This window comes from Mauremys reevesii, linkage group 9 (assembly GCF_016161935.1).
Source record: "Mauremys reevesii isolate NIE-2019 linkage group 9, ASM1616193v1, whole genome shotgun sequence".
In the NCBI taxonomy this organism is placed as follows: domain Eukaryota; kingdom Metazoa; phylum Chordata; order Testudines; family Geoemydidae; genus Mauremys; species Mauremys reevesii.
The window spans coordinates 48,119,606-48,139,004 of NC_052631.1; the positions used below are offsets into that span (position 1 = coordinate 48,119,606).

General features: G+C 42.7%; 1 protein-coding gene across 7 annotated transcripts in view; it reads left to right on the forward strand.

The window, feature by feature from the left end:
- Nucleotides 1-19,399, forward strand: part of STAG1 (stromal antigen 1) — a 356,975-nt gene that overhangs the window by 161,677 nt on the left and 175,899 nt on the right. For all 7 annotated transcript variants that reach the window (XM_039487594.1, XM_039487595.1, XM_039487599.1 and 4 more), the window contains 2 exons: nt 3,542-3,746; nt 9,062-9,213. In XM_039487594.1, the coding sequence (XP_039343528.1) occupies nt 3,542-3,746; nt 9,062-9,213 (357 nt within the window). The remainder of the gene's footprint in view (nt 1-3,541; nt 3,747-9,061; nt 9,214-19,399) is intronic.

Sequence of the window (19,399 nt, forward strand, 5' to 3'; positions counted from 1 at the left end):
TTATGAGCCTCCACAGAAGCAGTAGAAGATACAGAGATCCTGGCCCCCAGGACCACTTTCACAGACTTCCTCCACATAGATGCAACCCCCAGCTAAAAGATATATTTCTGGAATATTCTCAAGAGCCACCAACCACCTTGCCTACCACCATGCGACCACCCTCCCCACTTCCCTTTTCCCCTAAGCTTAAAGTGCAATAACAGTGGACAAATGGGAGCTAAATGTCATCCACCATGGGTATATGATTGAGTTCATCACACTACCTCATCCGCAGCCCCCCTGGTCACTCCTCAGGGACCACACTCATGACAGCATCTTCACCCAAGAGATGAGTGCCTTATTGCAATGAAGAGTGATAGAGTGCATTCCTGTGGAAAAAGTTCTATTCAGCTTGTGATGAAGTGGGACTGTTCTTAATGTTTCCTCTGAATACTGTGTGGGTGCCTCAGTTTCCCCTATGCATTTCTTAAGTCTCCAGCGTGCATAAATGGTCAACACTCTGTCTCCTGGCAACAAATGGCCAGGGCCCTTCTCCCCCCCCCTCCCCCCGCAAGGGGATGGCTAAAGGTAAACAAAGGGATCAGGTGACCTCCTGGCCCGGGAAAAAGACAAAGGCCAGAAAGGAAGGGCTGGAGGGGGTTTCAGTTTGGAGGTGGCTGGGGACGGGAAGTGAGGGCAGACGGGGTTGTCTGGCTTGCTGGGACGCAGAATGGACCCAGCTGAGGGGTCCTGTTCTCTGTACCTACAAGCTCTGTTTTAGACTGTGTTCCTGTCATCTAATAAACCTCTGTTTTACTGGCTGGCTAAGAGTCACGTCTGACTGTGAAGTTGGGGTGCGTGCAGGACCCTCTGGCTTCCCCAGGACCCTGCCTGGACGGACTCGCTGTGGGAAGCGCACAGAGGGGCAGAGGATGCTGAATGCTCCAAGGTCAGACTGAGGAAGGTGAAGCCGTGTGAGCTTCTTGCCCTGAAGACAGTCTGCTCCAAGGGAGAGGAGGCTCCCCAAAGTCCTTACTGGCTTTGTGGGGAGCTGTTCCAGAGCATCGCCCGGGGACTCCGTGACACAGCTTACTTCCTGATATCCAAGAACAAAGGTGGATGGAGACCAGTTCTGGACCTGCAGTTTCGCAAGTCCAAGTTTTGTATGGTCACGCTAGCAGCGGTCATCCCATCCTAGAAAAAGGCATGTGGTTGCCTCTCGATATGCAAGACGCTTTCACATTGACATCCATCTGGCCCACAGACAGTTCCTGAGGTTCATGGTTGGCTTGCCCCATTTCCAGTACAGCATTCTTCTGTTTGGACTCACCACCATTCCCAGAGTCTTCACCAAGGTTTTCTCCATCATGGTAGCCTACATCAGGTGTTATGCTGTCCTCGTATTCCCATATTTTGATGAATGGCTCCTGGCGACATGATCCAGATGTGAAGTCCAAGTTTCAACCTCCATGTTCCTCGGTCTCCCTTCCTCCCTCGAGGTCAATGTCGAAAAATCAACCTTGGACCCCACACAATCCCTAGACTTTATAGGGACCACCATCGACTCAAACAGGGCACTCTGCCTACCACGGGATAGGTTCCACACACTGCAAGAACTCATAACTTGCATAATCAACAGTCCTTCTGTCCCGGTCAGGCCTTGCCTGTCCCTCCTTGGCCACATGGACTCATGTACATATGTCACTGCTTTCTCACAGCTCCACCTTTGCTGCCTCCACATGTGGCTCCAGATGGTTTATTCCCCCAAGCATCATGGCATGGACCTCGTGCTAATGGTTCCCCACAAGGTAATTTCATCCCCCCCAATGGGGGATGGACCTATGTCATGTCTTCATAGGGTTCCTTTCTTTACATCCTTCCTGGATAAGATTATCATCAGCAATGCACCCACTGTAGGCTGGGGAGCACAAATGAGCAATCACATGATACAGGGAACATGGACTCCAGGGGATTGCAGGAAAGGAAAGGATGGTCTCATGGTTAAGACATGTGAATTGTACCCTAGGGAATTGGATTCTATCTCTGCCTCTGCCATGGAGTCCTTATGTGATGCTGTGCAAGCCAGTTAAACCAAATTTTTCACAGGTGGTCACTAATTGTGCATACCTCATTTTCTGGGTGGCCAACTTGAGGCCTTTGGGTCTGATTTGCGAAAGAGCTGAGCATTCATAGTTGCAATTAGTCGATGGAGCTGTGCTCTGAACATATAAAGTGTTATGTATAATGCCAAGTACTATTAAAAATCAGGTCCTAGTCATCTCAAATAAGGCACTCAAAATTAATGGAAACTTGATCTCCCTGTGTCTTAGTTCTCCATCTGTAAAATAGGGATAATATCAGTTCATCTCACAGGGTGTTGTGAAGCTAAATTAATTAATGTTTGTGAAGCATTCGGATATTCTAGTGATGATCACCATAGAAAAGTCCATGAGGAAATTAGTAATTCTGTCTTCAGAGTAGGGTTTGAATATTGTGCAGCAAATAAAGTCTAGGAGCCTTAATAATAAGGAGAAAACAAAATATTAAATAGTTGCTCATTAAATGGTCAACATCCATTCTGTGCACTGAATAAGGCAGTGTCTTGTGGAAAAAATCATATGCGATCATGTAATTAAAGACTATATCTTAATGTATGTACAGGGGGAGAGGGGGTGAATTAAGGTTGCACAGGCGACCGGAATTCTGGCATTTCACAGCTTGTATCTGCTTGACTTTGGAACCTTAATAATTTTCTTTTAGGTTTTTGTGTGCATATTTGATTTGTATAGAGAAAATGCATTATTTTAATGTTGGCTGCCAGATAGTAATTGTAGCGTGTGCAGCTTTCTTTTTCAATACTAACAAGTTATTTGAAAATAAGAGTTTCACATCTGCTTATTTACACTGCACATTTCAGTCTGCTCTGAGAGAGGAGTCCTAAGGAAATAATAGCATTTGATCACAAAATTAAAGGCTGTATCAGAATGCATATGCACAAGGAAGCAGACTTAAAGCTCCACAGAAACTTTAATTTTGGTATTGCCTGGCTTTTGATCATAACTCTGAAACATTCAAGTTTCATAGGGTGGTTTTGATGGCATACGTAATCACTGATATTATGGAGAGACAGCAGTTACTCTGTAGTTAAAGCTGCCACTGGGTTTATATTTTACATGTACTCCTTTCACTCTGGAGGATAACAAAGCACTTACAAACAGTGTATGTGAAGTGCCATCGAAATGCAGCTATGCCTGAGTTGATGAGGTTGGGAGAATAGTAAGGGAGAGGAGACTGACTGAACTGAAGGTATCACACTCTCACTTCCACCATGTAATGACTGAAAAGTGGGACTAGGAACCCAGTTGTGTGCGCAGTGCAGTCAATAGTAAAGTTCCCGTTGCTTCAGTGGTGCAGGATCCAGCCCTAAGAGAAAGGGAAATGCATATACACAACAGAAAATCATGTGTGTTTTCCTTTTTGTAGAATACAAATTCTGTGTATAAAATAGGATTGAATGGGAAGCATTTGTAATATAGAGTATACATGTTTTCTCTTTTTTCAGGACAGTGGTGATTACCCGCTTACCATGCCTGGGCCACAATGGAAAAAATTTAGATCAAACTTTTGTGAGTTCATTGGAGTGCTGATTCGACAGTGTCAGTATAGCATCATTTATGATGAATATATGATGGATACAGTGATCTCTCTTCTGACTGGTTTGTCGGATTCCCAGGTCCGAGCTTTCAGGCATACCAGTACACTTGCTGGTAAGTAAGCACAAAGGGTGGAGTTTTCCATACACTCATTGGCCTAAGTGTCTCCACATTGAATTCAAAGGAAGTTTTACCATTGACTTCAATGGAAGCAGAATAAGACATACACTGAGGCTTTTGAAAATCGCACTCAGATTCTAAATATCACACATTTCAATTGTACTAAAGTTCAGTTTTCCTAATTAAACACGTGTACACTAAACTATAATATAAAAAGTAGGAATTCTTCAGTAGTATGGTTAAATATTAATAGACAATTGAGTTATTTTTCAATGTAGTTGGTTATATTTATACAGTCTGCTGTATAGCTTTTCAATTCTTATGGCATCTTTGTTTTAAAACATTATTTTCTGTATGAATGTATTGCTTGAGAAAAATCCTTGACTGTCAGTCCGAAAACTGAAACTCTGCTTACCTACCAGCCATATGCAGTACAGGCAGTAGCAGTGCAAACTGTTACTGATGCTTACCTGCAATGTGCCACGAATCTGTCTTAAAAGCTCACTTCATGTCTCTGAAGGTTGCCAGTTACAGTGAAGGCAGCTTTCTGACATAGACCCTTGTCCACAAAGGACTGAGCTGAGATTAAGTCATTTCACACACACCACTGAACAACATTCAATTCTTCTTCGAGTGATGGTCCCTATTGTATTAAGAACATAAGAACGGCCATACTGGATCAGACCAAAGGTCCATCTAGCTCAGTATCCTGTCTTCCGACAGTGGTCAATACCAGGTCCCCCAAAGGGAATGAACAGAACAGGTAATCATCAAGTGCTCCATCCCTTGTCGCCCATTCTCAGCTTTTGGCAAACAGAGGCTAGGGACACTATCCCTGACCACCCTGGTTAATAGCCATTGATGGACCTATCCTCTGTGAATTTATCTAGTTCTTTTTTGAATCCTGTTATAGTCTTGGCCTTCAAAACATCCCCTGGAAAAGAGTTCCACAGGTTGACTGTGCATTGTGTGAAGAAATACTTCCTTTGGTTTGTTTTAAACCTGCTGACTATTAATTTCATTTAGTGACCCCTAGTTCTTGTGTTATGAGAAGGAGTAAATAACACATCCTTATTTACTTTCTCCAAACCAGTCATGATTTTATAGACCTCTATCAGATTCTTGCTTAGTAGTCTCTTTTCCGAGCGGAAAAGTCCCAGTCTTATTAATCTCTCTTCATATGGAAGCTGTTCCATCCCCCTAATCATTTTTGATGCCCTTTTGTGTACCTTTTCCAATACCAGTATATCTTTTTTGAGATGTGGCAACCACATCTGCACACACTATTCAAGATGTAGGCATACCATGGATTTATATAGAGGAAATATTATATTTTTTGTCTTCTTATCTATCCCTTTATAATGATTCCCAATGTTCTGTTAGCCTTTTTGACTGCCGCTGCACATTGAGTGGATGTTTTCAGAGGAGTATCCACAATGACTCTAAGATCTTTTTCTTGAGTGGTAACAGCTAATTTAGACCCTATCATTTTATATGTTTAGTTGGGATTATGTTTTCCAATATGCATTACTTTGCATTTATCAGCATTGAATTGATCTGCCATTTTGTTGCTCAGTCACGCAGTTGTGTGAGATTCCTTTGTAACTCTTCGTAATCTGCTTTGGACTTAAGTATCATGAGTAGTTTTGTATCATCTGCAAATTTTGCCACCTCACTTTTTATCCCTTTTTCCAAATAATTTAAGAATATGTTGAAATGTACTGGTCCCAGTACAGACCCCGAGGGGACACCACTATTTACTTCTCTCCATTCTGAAAACTGACCATTTATTCCTACCCTTTGTTTCCTATCTTTTAACCTGTTACTGATCCATGAGACGACCTCCTCTTTTATCCCATGACAGCTTACTTTGCTTAAGAGCCTATGGTGAGGGACTTGTAAAAGGCTTCTGAAAATCTAAGTACACTATATCCACTGGATCACCCTTGTCCACATGCTTGTTGACCCCCTCAAAGGATTCTAGTAGATTGGTGAGGAATGATTGCCCTTTACAAAAACTATGTTGACTCTTCCCCAATAAAGCATCTTCATCTATGTGTCTGATAATTCTGTTCTTTACTATAGTTTCAACCAGTTTGCCCAGTTCTGAAATTAGGCTTACTGGCCTGTAAATGCTGGGATCGCTTATGGTGCCTTTTTAAAAAATTGGTGTCATATTAGCTATCCTCCAGTCATCTGGTAGAGAAGCTGATTTAAATGATAGCTTACACACATCACACTCAGTAATTCTGCAGTTTCACATTTGAGTTCCTTCATAACTCTTCGGTGAATACCATCTGGTCCTGGTGACTTATTACTGTTTAGTTTATCAATTTTGCTCCAAAACCACCCCTAATAACACCTCAGTCTGGGAAAGTTCCTCAGAATTCATTTAGTTTCTCCTCAATGGCCTTATCATCCTTGAATGCTTCTTTAGTATCTTGATTGTCCAGTGGCCCCATTGGTTGTTTAGGAGGCTTCCTGCTTCTGATGTACTTAAAATTTTTTTGCTATTACTTCTTGAATCCACTGAGGGTTATATGCATGCACCATGCATCAAGAGCTGGAGATTTTGAAAGTAGTAGCATCTGTTGGGCCATGCATGTGCCCTTGCGCCGCCTCATGGTTTTGTCCCAGGCGATAAAGGGTGGGGTTGACCGACCACCCCTCAGTTCCTTCTCACTGCCTCCCTTCCTCTCCCCTCTACCCTCCCGGGACTATGGCCAGGATTCCGGGCTTCAAAATCTGTGTTTCCTGCCCATGCTCCTTGTCTGAGTGAAGAACACCAGCGGTGCCACTACTGCCTGGACAAGGCAGACATGGTGGCACACTGCACCATCTGTAAGTCCCTCCTGCCCTGGATCAGGGAAGCCCACGATCTCTGCCTTTGCAGATATCTAATAGAGGAAGCAATGAGGCCCTGGGTGCATTAAGATCCAGGCCCAGGAGAACCCCTGTATAACAGCTAGCACCGGCGGTGAGCACCCCTCTGAGCACCACACATGCCTTGGAACCAGCAGTACTGAAGGCTAAGGACAAGTCCCGACATGAGAGCAGAAGACGCACTCATGGGCATAAGAGCAGGTCCCTGCAGTGGACTGCTCCCAAGTGTAGCGTTTCCTCCCCGAGCTGATCCGGGTTGGGTTAGACGTTGCTCACAGAATCAGCTGCACTGGATTCCCCAGGTGGAAGGTAAGGCCAGGCGCAAATGGGATCCGATGGGATCTCATCACACAACCAGAATGCTCACTGGTACATGCACCACCCACTTTGCTGGTGCCCACACGCCTGCCAGACAGGTTGGCCACCAGACACTTGCCAGGCCCCTTCAGCATCTCCATTGGTGCTCCATGGACCCCTGACTGCTCAGAGACATTCTTGACAGCAGAGGAGTCAATCCTCCCATCCCTGCAATGTCTCCTTCTCTCCAGCCCTCTGCTCACCTGCAACATCCATACTCCTAAGGATGAACCCCTTCTGCTGCTGATGGAGAAGCCCAACTCTGACTCATCACAGCCCTCTGGTACGAACAGTCTTCTGAATCTGAGGAGTTCTCAGAGCTGGGCCAGTCTTTTTCCTTGATGCAACACCAGAGTCTTGGATCCATGACCGGACTGTCCTCCCCTCTGGCATATGACCCTACAAAAGGGGCCCGGTACTGTGTCTGATGGACCCCTCTTTTTGGCTGATCCTGGGATCCCTACCACAAATAGCACACACTATCTCAGGCGTCCTACTGACCGTCCAGTAGCACCATCGGTGTATGAAGAAGAGGAGGATGTTGAGCTGGTGCTGCTAGCTCCACCGGTCCCGACTGGCGTATCCTCGTCACTAGATGAGGTGGTCATTCCTTTCCTGTGCTCTCTACCGGATGATCGCCGACAATACAGGACTTGTTGCAGAGGGTAGCGGCAGACCTAGGAATCCCATTGGAGGAGATTCAGGACTCAGTGTTGACTCCTGGACGTCCTCCAACCCCAAGGGTCGTCCATGGTGGCCATCCTGGAACTTGTGTGGGCAGTGTGGCATATACCAGCCACATGTCGCCCACACTTATGTGGGTGAGGAGGAGATACTTTGTGCCAGCTAAGGGGGCAGATTTCTTATTCACCCACCCATTCCCCAGCTCGCTTGTTATCCAAGTGGCTGCAGAATGAGCAGGTCAGCAACGACAGAAGTCCACTCCTCCAGACAAAACAGCTAAGAGACTGGACCTGCTGGGCAGGAAAGTCTATTCTTCTGCAGGCCTACAGTTTCACATTGCCAATTTCCAGGCTCTGCTAGCCAAGTATGACTCTAACAACTACAATAGGCTAGCAGAGTTCAAGGACAAGATCCCTCCAGAACACCAGGAGCAATTCCAGGCACTGATAGACGAAGGGAGATACCTGGAAGGTGAGCCTCCAGGCAGCAGTATTTTGATGTGTGCGGGATTGGGTGGGCAAAAAAACAGACTGTGGTCCTTTGCGGGAAAACACTAAATCTCCTGTCAGTTTGTCATAAATAGAATTTCAGCAATGTAAAGCAATTTTTTTTTAAAATAAAGGTTTTAATACTTAAATTTAAGTGAGGGATTGAAAGAGATTTGATGTCTATTATAACAGGAGTTAAAGTATTTTTTTTACATGGTTTAAGCAAGATTTGTTTTATTCTTTTAGTGGTAAATACTATGTCTGAATTCTGTTTATATATACAAATAAATAAAATTAACCGATGGTGTGGGTTTTTTTATAGTAGCATGGGGGAAATCTCTCTTTCAGGATTTACAAGATCTTAAGGTTTTTGCGGGTGGGAACAGGATAAAAATGCAAGAAACAATACCGGAGTGGGTATTGTGGGGTGGGATGGGAGCGGGATTAAAAAAATAGTCCCATGCAGGGCTTTACTTCAGCTCTCTTGAACTGAGTTGTTACTCATATTCATTCTCCCTAGTGTGTCAGGATCGACATAGACAATTTTCAATGGAGAAAGGAAAGTTATTTCCAGTAACTGGACTTCTCTAAGTATATAGATTCTGCAGATCCACACTTACTTGCTCTCCTTCCCCAACAAGGAATTTGAATGTTACTCTGAAAACTTGGGAAGGAACTATGAGGGTTGTTGGGGCCACAATTTCTTATATACTCTCAGTTCTAATGTTTGGATCAGTGAGGGGGATGGGTGTGACCTTGATGGGAACTGTTTTCCAGATGGTTCTGTATCCATGTGTCAAGGGTTGCTCAAGTCTCATGAGTGTGGATCTACAGAGGCAATATGCTTGAGCTTCAGTTACAGGTGAGTAACCTTCCTTTATCTTCCACTCTTTACAGCTATGAAGCTTATGACTGCTCTTGTGAATGTTGCCTTAAACCTGAGTATTCACCAGGATAATACACAGAGGCAGTATGAAGCTGAGAGAAACAAAATGATTGGTAAGAGAGCTAATGAAAGATTGGAGCTGCTGCTTCAAAAAAGGAAAGAGGTAAGTCAAAGAACCAAAGCTATTTTCCTAGTTATATCATTCGCTCTCCTGAAAACATGTAAAAGAATATCTAATGCACAAGTTATTTCCTGAAAAAAATGTAGCCTTTTATAGTATTTATAATTTTGAAAATATGAGTGTGTTTTCTGTTTGTAGTGCAAATTTTCAAATTAGTCTATATTCAACCGCTTCTCCAGAAAGGGGAGCAAATCAATCAGGTACACCGAACAGATTTTGAAATTTAAATTATTCATGCTTTCTTGTGCTGTACTTGGGGAGAGAGTTTGGTTTTGTGGTTCAAGCACAATATTGGGAAGCAAGAGATGAGTTCCTTCAAAGAAGTTCTCTGTGTGCTTAAGCGTATTACTTAGGGCTACATTGTCAAGTGTTAGGTTCACACACACAACTAAGATTGTAAACACTAGCTCTTCTGCACATCTAGAATGATGGCTATTTTCTAAGATTAATGTACGTGATGAGGCAGGTGGGAAATTAGTCCAGAATTGTGCATAGCATGCAGATTTCTGCTAATCATAGAACAATGAGATTTTGAAGCGAATTCTGTGCTCCATCCAACTGTATTGCCCGCTTCTCCCTTTCCCGAGCACAACTGTAGCTCAGAGAGTGACATTACTTCTTTTTGCATCTACTTTGAAAGAACACCAAACTAAGGGGATATTAGTCACTTGGTAAATGCCAGTCTGGTACTAGGTGAGAAAAAAGCATTATGGGGATGATGTAATTATCCAAAAATCAAGTATTAGATCCCAGGAAATTCAGAGTTTAGTTTGCACTTAAAATAAATCAAAATATGATAATGTCTAGAAGTGCACAGATGAGTCACCCAAAAACTTTAACTGTACCCTGTTGTGATGCTATGCAAAAATTATATGATTGTGATAAAGGCATTTTAGTATTTGTTGTCTTAGACTAGATAAAATTGATTAAAAAAACCCATTAGTTTTAAAATACCCCCCCCCCCCCCGATGTCTCTACAATGCAGAGTTAAGTCGAATTAAGGTTGGTTGGGTGCCTTAACTGTGCATATATTTTGGATTTTTTTGAAGTGTAATCTTAAATCTGAATTTCATTAGTTTATACTACTTGGGTTTGGGATAAATACAGCTTTCCTGTGATGTTTTTACCCCTTTTCATAGATTTGAAGGTCAGAAGGGACCATTATGATCATCTAGTCTGAGCTCCTATATAACATAGGCTATAGAAATTCTCCAAAATAATTCCTACAGCATATCTCAGAAAAACATCCAATCTTGATTTAAAAATTGTCTGTGATGGAGAATCTACTACTAACCTTGCGAAATTCAATTGTTAATTACTCTCACTATTAAAAATTTGCTCCTTATTTCCTGTCAGATTTTGTCTAATTTCAATTTCCAGCCATTGGATGATGATATACTTTTCTCTGCTAGACTGAAGAGCCCATTATTAAATATCTGTTCCCTATGAAGATCCTTATAGGCTGTAATCAAGTCACCCCTTAAACTTCTCTTTGTTAAGTTAAATAGATTGAGCTCCTTGTGTCTATCGTTGTAAGGAACGTTTTCAAATCCTTTAATCATTCTCCTCCCTTGGTTTTCACACCTCAGCTGCTGGAACAGGGCCTCATCCTCCCTGATTGATCTAACCTCGTTGTCTCTAGCTTGCTTCTTGCTTGCATATATATACACCTGCCCCTGGAAATCTCCACTGCTTGCATCCGAAGAAGTGGGTATTCACCCACGAAAGCTCATGCTGCAAAACGTCTGTTAGTCTATAAGGTGCCACAGGATTCTTTGCTGCTTAATCATTCTTGTGGCTCTTCTCTTGAATTGTGGACAGCAGAACTGGACACAGTATTCCAGCAATGGTCACACCAGTGCCAAAATAGAGGCAAAATAAACTGTCTAGTACTACTTGAGATTCCCCTGTTTATCCATCCAAGGATTACATTTGCTTTTTTGGCCACAGCATCTCACTGGGAGCTCTTATTCAGGTGATTATCTACCACAATCCCTATATCTTTTTCAGAGTCTCTGCTTCCCATGGTACAGTCCCCCATTGTGTAAGTATATGTAGTTGGGATTATTTTTTCCAGTATGCATAACATTTATAAGTGCAAAGCAGAATTTCATATGCCATTTTGTTGCCCAGTCACCCTGTTTTGTGAGATCCCTCTATAACTCTTCACGGTCAGCTTTGGACTTAACTATCTTAAATAATTATGTATCATCTGCAAACTCTTCTTTGCACTGTTCACTTCCTTTTTCCAGATCATTTATGAATATGTTGAACAACAAAGATCCCATTACAGATCGTTGGGAAACCTGGCTATTTATGTTTCTCCATTGAGAAAACTGACCATTTATTTCTCCCCTATTTTTCCTATCTTTTATCCAGTTACTGATCCACCAGTTACTGATCCATGAGAAGAACTTCCCTCTTATACCATGACTACCTAGTTTCCTTAAGAGCCTATAGCTCTGTCAAAGGTTTTCTGAAAATCTGAATACACTGTATCCACTGTATCACCCTTATCCACATTTTTGTTGACACCTTCAATGAACTCTAATAGATTGGTGATGCATCTTTTCCCTATACAAAAGCGGTGTTGACTCTTCCCCAACAAATTGTGTTTGTGTGTCTGATAATTCTGTTTTTACTATAGTTTCTATCATTTTGCCTGGTACTGAAATTACGTTCATCAGCCTGTAATTGCCAGTATCGCCTTTGGAGCCCTTTTAAAAAAAAATAATAATAGTGTTACATTAGCTCCCTTCCTGGTATCTGGTACAGTGGCTTGTTTCAGTGATAGGTTACATATTACAGTTAATAGCGCTGCAATTTTATATTTGAGTTCCTTCAGAACTCCTGGGTGAATACCATCTGGTCCTGGTGACTTCTTACTGTTTAGTTTATCAATTTGTTCTCCTCTTCTATTGACACATCAGTGTAGGACTGTACTTCAGATTTGTTGCCCAAAAAGAAGCAGTTTCAGCTTCTCTCTCTCCCGCCTTATCTTCTTGCCAGCTTGTCAGTTCTCACTGATGTCCTGGGCTATTCATTTAACCAGTCTACCCTTTTCTAAATCCAGGGTGCTCTAATATTTAGTATCCTCCTTTTTGGTCCTAGGCTTTAACCTGGGGAAGAGTAAGCTGTTCTTAGTCTGACTGGAGCCAGGTAGGGTGTATTTCCCTATAAACAGATTTCAAGGACTCTTATCTGTGTCATAATTTTACCTTTCCTTCTTGGTTCCTTTAACACAGTGGCTCTCAACCTTTCCAGACTACTGTATGCCTTTCAGGAATCTAATTTGTCTTGTGTACCCCCAAATTTCACCTCAGTTAAAAACTACTTGCTTACAAAATCAGACATAAAAATACAAAAGTATCACAGCACACTGTTATTAAAAAATTGCTTACTTTCTCATTTTTATCTTATTATAAAATAAATCAATTGGAATATAAATATTGTACTTACATTTCAGTGTATAGTATACAGAGCAGTATAAAGTCAGTATGAAATTTTAGTTTGTACTGACTTTGCTAGTTCTTTTTAATGCAGAATTTCATATGCCATTTTGTTGCCCAGTCACCCTGTTGGATGAGTTAATGTACTCCCTGGAAGACCTCTGCATACCCTTAGGGGTACGTGTACCTCTGGTTGAGAACCACTGCTTTAACAACCCCTTTTAATCTAGTTCCATATCAAACAATCCATGTTAAACAAATACATAGAGGGGCACACCATACTTCTAAGAAATAATACAGATATTTCCCAGTTTATCACACTGTTACTTAGATCATTCTGGGCAAAGAAAAGACCAACACAAATGTTAAATTTCTCAAAGGAACCATTTAAAAATGAAATGTAATTCATAAATTCATTAATGGATTTACTTGTAAATTCAGAGAAAATTCATTCTGGACCCAAATTTGGGGGAAACTCAACTTAGTCTTAACTGTGGAGCTGCAACTGCTGCCTCCATAATAGGTATACGAGAAATGGGTAACATTTTACCACTTCTGCAGGAATGATGACAGACCTGTCAAATACATGATGGCCACGTGAGATGCATGACCCTTGGCAGGCCTATAAGGTGCTAGTGTTTGTTGGTGAAGAGAATAGGGATCCGTTCAGGGTTTGTATGGACCACAAACCCAACTATGTGTATTTCTAATAATTATTATTACCATTACTGTTACCTGTCTCTTCTTAATAACTGGGATCCCCACCCACACAAGAGGATACTATGACATCATCTGGATTGAAGGTCCCAACTATAGGATCGTTTCCCTCTGCTCCAGCTTGATATTCTTTTTCCTCGAGACTTTCATCCTCCTCAACAGCACAGAGGTAGTCAGACTGAGGATGAGATTGTTCTGCTGTGGCCGTGAAAGTCTCCTTGATATATACCTCTCCAGTTCAGCCACTCAGGTCTCAAGAGTCTATACTCTGTCTCTGAGGGGAATGAGCCAGGAACACAAAAGTGGCTCTTTAAATGCATTAGGAGCAAAAGAAAGACGAAGGAAAGTGTAGGTCCTCTACTTAGCAGGGAAGGAAAACTAATAATTGATGTAATCAAGAAAGTCAAAGTGTTTAATGCCTATTTTGTTTTGGTCTTCACTAAAGAGGCTAATGCCAACTAGATACTCAACAGAATTAATATTAACAAGGGGGAAAATAGGGAAAGAACAGGCTAAAGAATATTTAGATAAGTTAGATGTATTCAAGTTGGTAGGGCCTGATGACATTCATCCTACGGTACTTGAGAAACTAGCTAAAGCAATCTTGGAACCATTAGTAATTATCTTTGAGAACTCCTGGAGGATGGATGAGGTCTCAGAAGAATGGAGAAGGGAAACTTAGTACCTTTCTTTAAAATGGAGAACAAAGAGGACCTGAGGAATTAGAGATCAGTCAGCCTAACTTTGATATCTGGAAATATACTGGAACAAACTATTAATCAATTTGTAAGCACCTAGAGAATAATAGGGTTATAAAGAATAGCCAGCATGGATTTGTCAAGAACAAATCATGTGTAACTAACCTAATTTGACAGGGTTACTGCGGGGGAGCAATAGATGTGATATATCTTGATTTTAGTAATGCTTTGGACACAATCTCACATGACAGCCTCATAAGCAAACTAGGGAAATTCGGTCTAGATGAAATTGCTATTAGGTGGGTGCAAAATTGGTTGAAATACTGTGCTCAAAGAGTAGATATCAATGGTTCACTGTTAGACTGAGTGGGCATATCTAGTGGAGTCCCGGAGGGGTCAGTCCTGGATCCAATACTATTGAATATTCTCATTAATGACTTGGATAATGAAGTGGAGAGAATGCCTATGAAATTTGCAGATGGCACCAATCTGGGAGGGATTGCAAGCACTTTGGAGGACAGGATTAGTATTCAAAATAACCTTGACAAATTGGAGAATTGGTCTGAATTCAGCAAGATGAAATTCAGTTGAGACAAAAGCCAAGTGCTACATTTAGGAAGAAAAAAATTAAATGCACAAGTACAAAATGGGAAATAACTGGTTAGATAGTAGTACTGCTGAAAAGGATCTGGGATTCCATTGGATCATCAATTGAACATGAGTGAACATTGTGATGTAACTGCAGAAAAGGTTAATATCATTCTGGAGCGTATTAATAGGAGTGTTGTGTAAGATATGGAAGTAATTGTCCTGCTCTACTTGGTACTGGTGAGGCCTCAGCTAGAGTACTGTGCCCAGTTCTGGGTGCCACACTTAAGGATAGATGTGGAGGAATTGGAGAGAATCCAGAAGATAGCAACAAAAATAAAACATTTAGAAAACCTGACTTATGAGGAAAGATTAAAAAAAACTGGTTATGTTTAATCTTGAGAAAAGAAGACCGAGGGGGAACCTGATAGTCTTCAAATTTATTAAGTGCTGTTAGAAAGAGAACAGTGATCAGTTATTCTCCATGTCACTGAAAGTATGGCAAAAAGTAATGTGCTTGCTCTGCAGCAAGGTTGATTTATGTTAGATATTAGGAAAATCTTTCTAGCTCTAAGGGTAGTGAAGCACTGGAATAGGCTTCCAAGGCAGGACATTTAAAAACAACAGGTTGGACAAATACCTGTCAGGAATGGCCTAGGTCTGGGGTTCCCAAACTTCATTGCACCGTGACCCTCTTCCAACAACAAATTTACTACATGACCCCAGGGGAAGGGTCGGAGCCTGAGCCCTCCTGCCCTGGGTCAGGGGAGAGGGGGCTGCAGCCCAAGTCCCGCTGCCCTGGGTGGGGGTGGAGCTTGGGCTTCTGCTTCAGCCCTTGGTCCCAGCAAGTCTAATACTGGCTGTGGCAACCCCATTAAAATGGGGTCGCAGCCCCCTTTGGGGTCCCGACCCACAGTTTGAGAACTGCTGGTCTAGGTTTATTGGTGCTGCCACAGGACAGGGGATTTGACTTAATTCCAGCCCCACGTTTCTGTGAATCTATGAATGGGCACATCACACTTTTTAAAGCTTTCTGGGCTGTCTCCTGAGTTAGGAAGACAACACTGCACTGGTTTGCACTTGATTCATATTTGTAAGGTTCTCTTTACAACCAAAAGGACTGGAAACTTAAGTCAAAATTTTCAAGCCTGGGTGCCTAAAATTAAGGACTTCAGTCTAAATTTAGGAACCTAAATAAGTGTCCTGATATCAAAAGTCATCCAACATCTTTAGCCCAAATTGACTTCAGAGGTGCTCAGCATCTCTGAAAATTGGGCCACTTTAATTTGGGTCTAGCTTTAGGCAACCAGGTTTTTAAATGTGGGTTCTAATTCTTACATATGAATATGTAGATTCTGGATCACATTTCTGCAGTATCAGGTAGATTCTGCATCAAATTCCATGGACTTGAAAACTCGGAGTATACAAAGCTCTGAAAACATCTCTGCCGAATAGCCCCCTTCTATCTTGATGCTTCTGCACCAATGAGATGGTCAGTGAGCTCCTGCTAATCCTTATTGCTGTGTTCTGCCCCTGCCAGGCTTGTTGGCTTCTCTCTCTTGTCCCTCGACTTGCGCTCTTGTGATCCATTAGGCAAAATTTTCAGAGGAGATGTTTAGTGAATAGGCACAAAGTGGCTAAAGGAACAGCCAATGGTCATTTAAATGTCTGTTCACAAAGCACATTGTGGTTTAAAGATTCCTGAGAGGAGCCAGAGGCAGTAGGGCACACCAGCATGCCCAAATGATTGACAGATATTCAAAACATGGGTGCCAGTTTGGCAGGCTAATTAGGGATCACAGAATATCAGGGTTGGAAGGACCTCAGGAGGTCATCTAGTCCAACCCCCTGCTCAAAGCAGGACCAATCCCCAACTGAATCATCCCAGCCAGGGCTTTGTCAAGCCTGATCTTAAAAACCTCTAAGAAAGGAGATTCCACCACCTCACTAGGTAACCCATTCCAGTGCTTCACAACCCTCCTAGTAAAATTTTTTCCTAATATCCAACCTAAACCTCCCCAACTGCAACTTGAGACTGTTGTGTTGCTATGCCCACACCTGCCAGAGTAGCATGTTCTGATAGATCATTAAGATGCAGATTCAACCTGCACATAGAAAATCAGCCACTACAGAGTTGGACATGCTACCAACAAGCCTGATAGCAGTGCCTTATCTGTTTTGGTGATGGTCCCAAAAGATAGCAAAAAGAAGGTTAAGTTCCTCACTGCGGAACTATTGGTGCAGAAACCGAGGCTTGTAGAGATTTGCTCTGTAAGATGAACACTGATCAGAAAAAAATAACTGACATTGTCAGTGCTATGGATGGGCCCCGGAGGATTATGAGATCAAGGATGACGGAGAGACCTGCATGTACATTCCAAGGACAAATTGACCATAAAGAGTTGTGAAGGGCCATCTAGCTACATTGAGGGAGAACAGCAGATAACTCAGTAGGTGGCCTAGACCATCATCATAAACTCATGCAGAAGATTGCTGGTCTGGACACATTAGCAATGAGCAGCTAGTGACAACATTAGCAGAAATAAACAGATATTTTTTAATGCATCACTGACTGACCTTGTGACCAAAACAAAAAGATTAGAGTCGTCTTTGATGTCCTGTCGGTGTCCCAATGTCTGTGATTGCCAGTTCATTTCTGATTGCCCAAGTGATCTTTATTGCTTGTTTGGTTTTCGTGTGTTGGCAGCTTCTGCCAGCCCACAACTTGCTATCTTACTAGACTCTTTAGCTAGCTGAGGCGTCAGATGGATGGAGATTCTTACCTGGCCAACGCTTCCTCTGGGGGAATTATCCAGGGGGTGGAGACTGATCTGGTAATTTATAAGTAGATTCTGTATTTCCTCCTGGATATGAAAGAGAAACACCCAGAACTGGGCCAAGAGAGATGGCAGGCACAAGGGAGATGCTTTCTTTTACTCATGCTAGTGTCATGGCTGATGGTGCGGAAGAACTAACAGTGGAAGATAATTTACAAATCTCAAGGCAATCATTTTCATCAACAGTTGGCTCAGAACATAGTCTCTCAGCAGCGCTTAACCATGTTGAGATGGCAGAGACCAACATGTCGACTCACAGACATCCCATCTCAGTGACTCAGCACCAACAGCACTAGTTGTGGAAGGGGCCAGTGCCCTGCTGTGCTTCCAGTTACTACTGCCGCTCAACACAGTGGCCAGCGATTGTGGGTCCATTCTCAGCTAATCTCAGAGCCACTGTGGAAAACACTGAGGGAAAACAAAGGGAATGAATCCTCCACTGTGTCCCGTGACCTACCCCATTGAATCTTGTACATTGCAGCTCATTTTCCCATTTGAACTGAATGTCTGTGTATTGCTTAGTCTTCTTTTTCTGTACTCATAAGAGCGGCCATCCTGGGTCAGACCAAAAGTCCATCTAGCTCAGTATCCTTTCTTAAGACAGTGGCCAATGCCAGGTGTCCCAGAGGAAATGAACAGAACAGGTAATCATCAAGTGATCCATCCCTTGTTGCCCATTCCCAGTTCCTGGCAAACAGAGGCTAGGGACACCATCCCTGCCCATCCTGGCTAATAGCCATTGATGGACCTATCCTCCATGAATTTATCTAGTTATTTTTTGAATCCTGTTATAGTCTTGGCCTTCAGAACATCCCCTGGAAAAGAGTTCCACAGGTTGACAGCTAATTTAGACCTCATCATTTTATATGTTTAGTTGGGATTATATTTTCAATTACTTTGCATTTATCAACATTGAATTTCATCTGCCATTTTGTTGCTCAGTCACCCAGTTTTGTGAGATTCCTTTGTAACTCTTCACAGTCTGCTTTGGACTTAAGTATCATGAGTAGTTTTGTATCATCTGCACATTTTGCCACTTCACTGTTTACCCCTTTTTCCAGATAATTTATGAATATGTTGAACTGTACTGGTCCCAGTACAGACCTCTGGGGGACACCACTATTTACCTCTCTCCATTCTGAGAACTGACCATTTATTCCTACCCTATGTTACTTCCTCCCCCATATTATTTATAAACTTAACTCTTGCATCCTTGACTTTTCTTTGATACTGTCATGGGGTCCACTTACTGTTGATCGTGCCTCTTCCTGGCCGTCCTGGGGATTAGCTCTGCCAGATGCTGCCTTCTTCTGGCAGTGTCCACACTCGTTGTCCTTTCTCACTCCCAAGCCCATCTCCCTCTGAGAACTACAGTCTCCTCTTCATGACTCAGCATTCCGTCCAGGTCAGTACGTAGTTTCCCCTTGCATGCCCCACAAAGTATTTCTGAAACAAATTTTCCCAGCCAGTCCACTGTCCTTTGCCTGGTCTATGCCATGTGCTCAGGGGCTGGTAAGGGAACCAAGGCTCGCCTTCTACTCTGGCTTCCAGCTCAGGGGCCCTCCAGTCAGCAGCTAAGACCTGCATTGTCCTATCTTGCTGCTTCCCCCCTGGGCCTTTTCTACCTTTCTGGTTCCCCCTGTTTTCCCGCCTCCCAATTCCCTTCTCCCAGGGAGTTACTGCAGCCTATTTCCCTGCAGCCCCCTTCTGCTTTCAGGGCTTTATATACAGGTCCCTCCTGTTCCTGTCTAGCTGAGCCTCTCTATCTAATCAATTTCCTGTGCCCTGGCTCCTCCTTCAGGTGCAGGCTGGGCAGTTAGATAGGCACAATAACCCCTTCCAGTCTTGTGTGGGGTGGACATCCCATCACAGATACTTA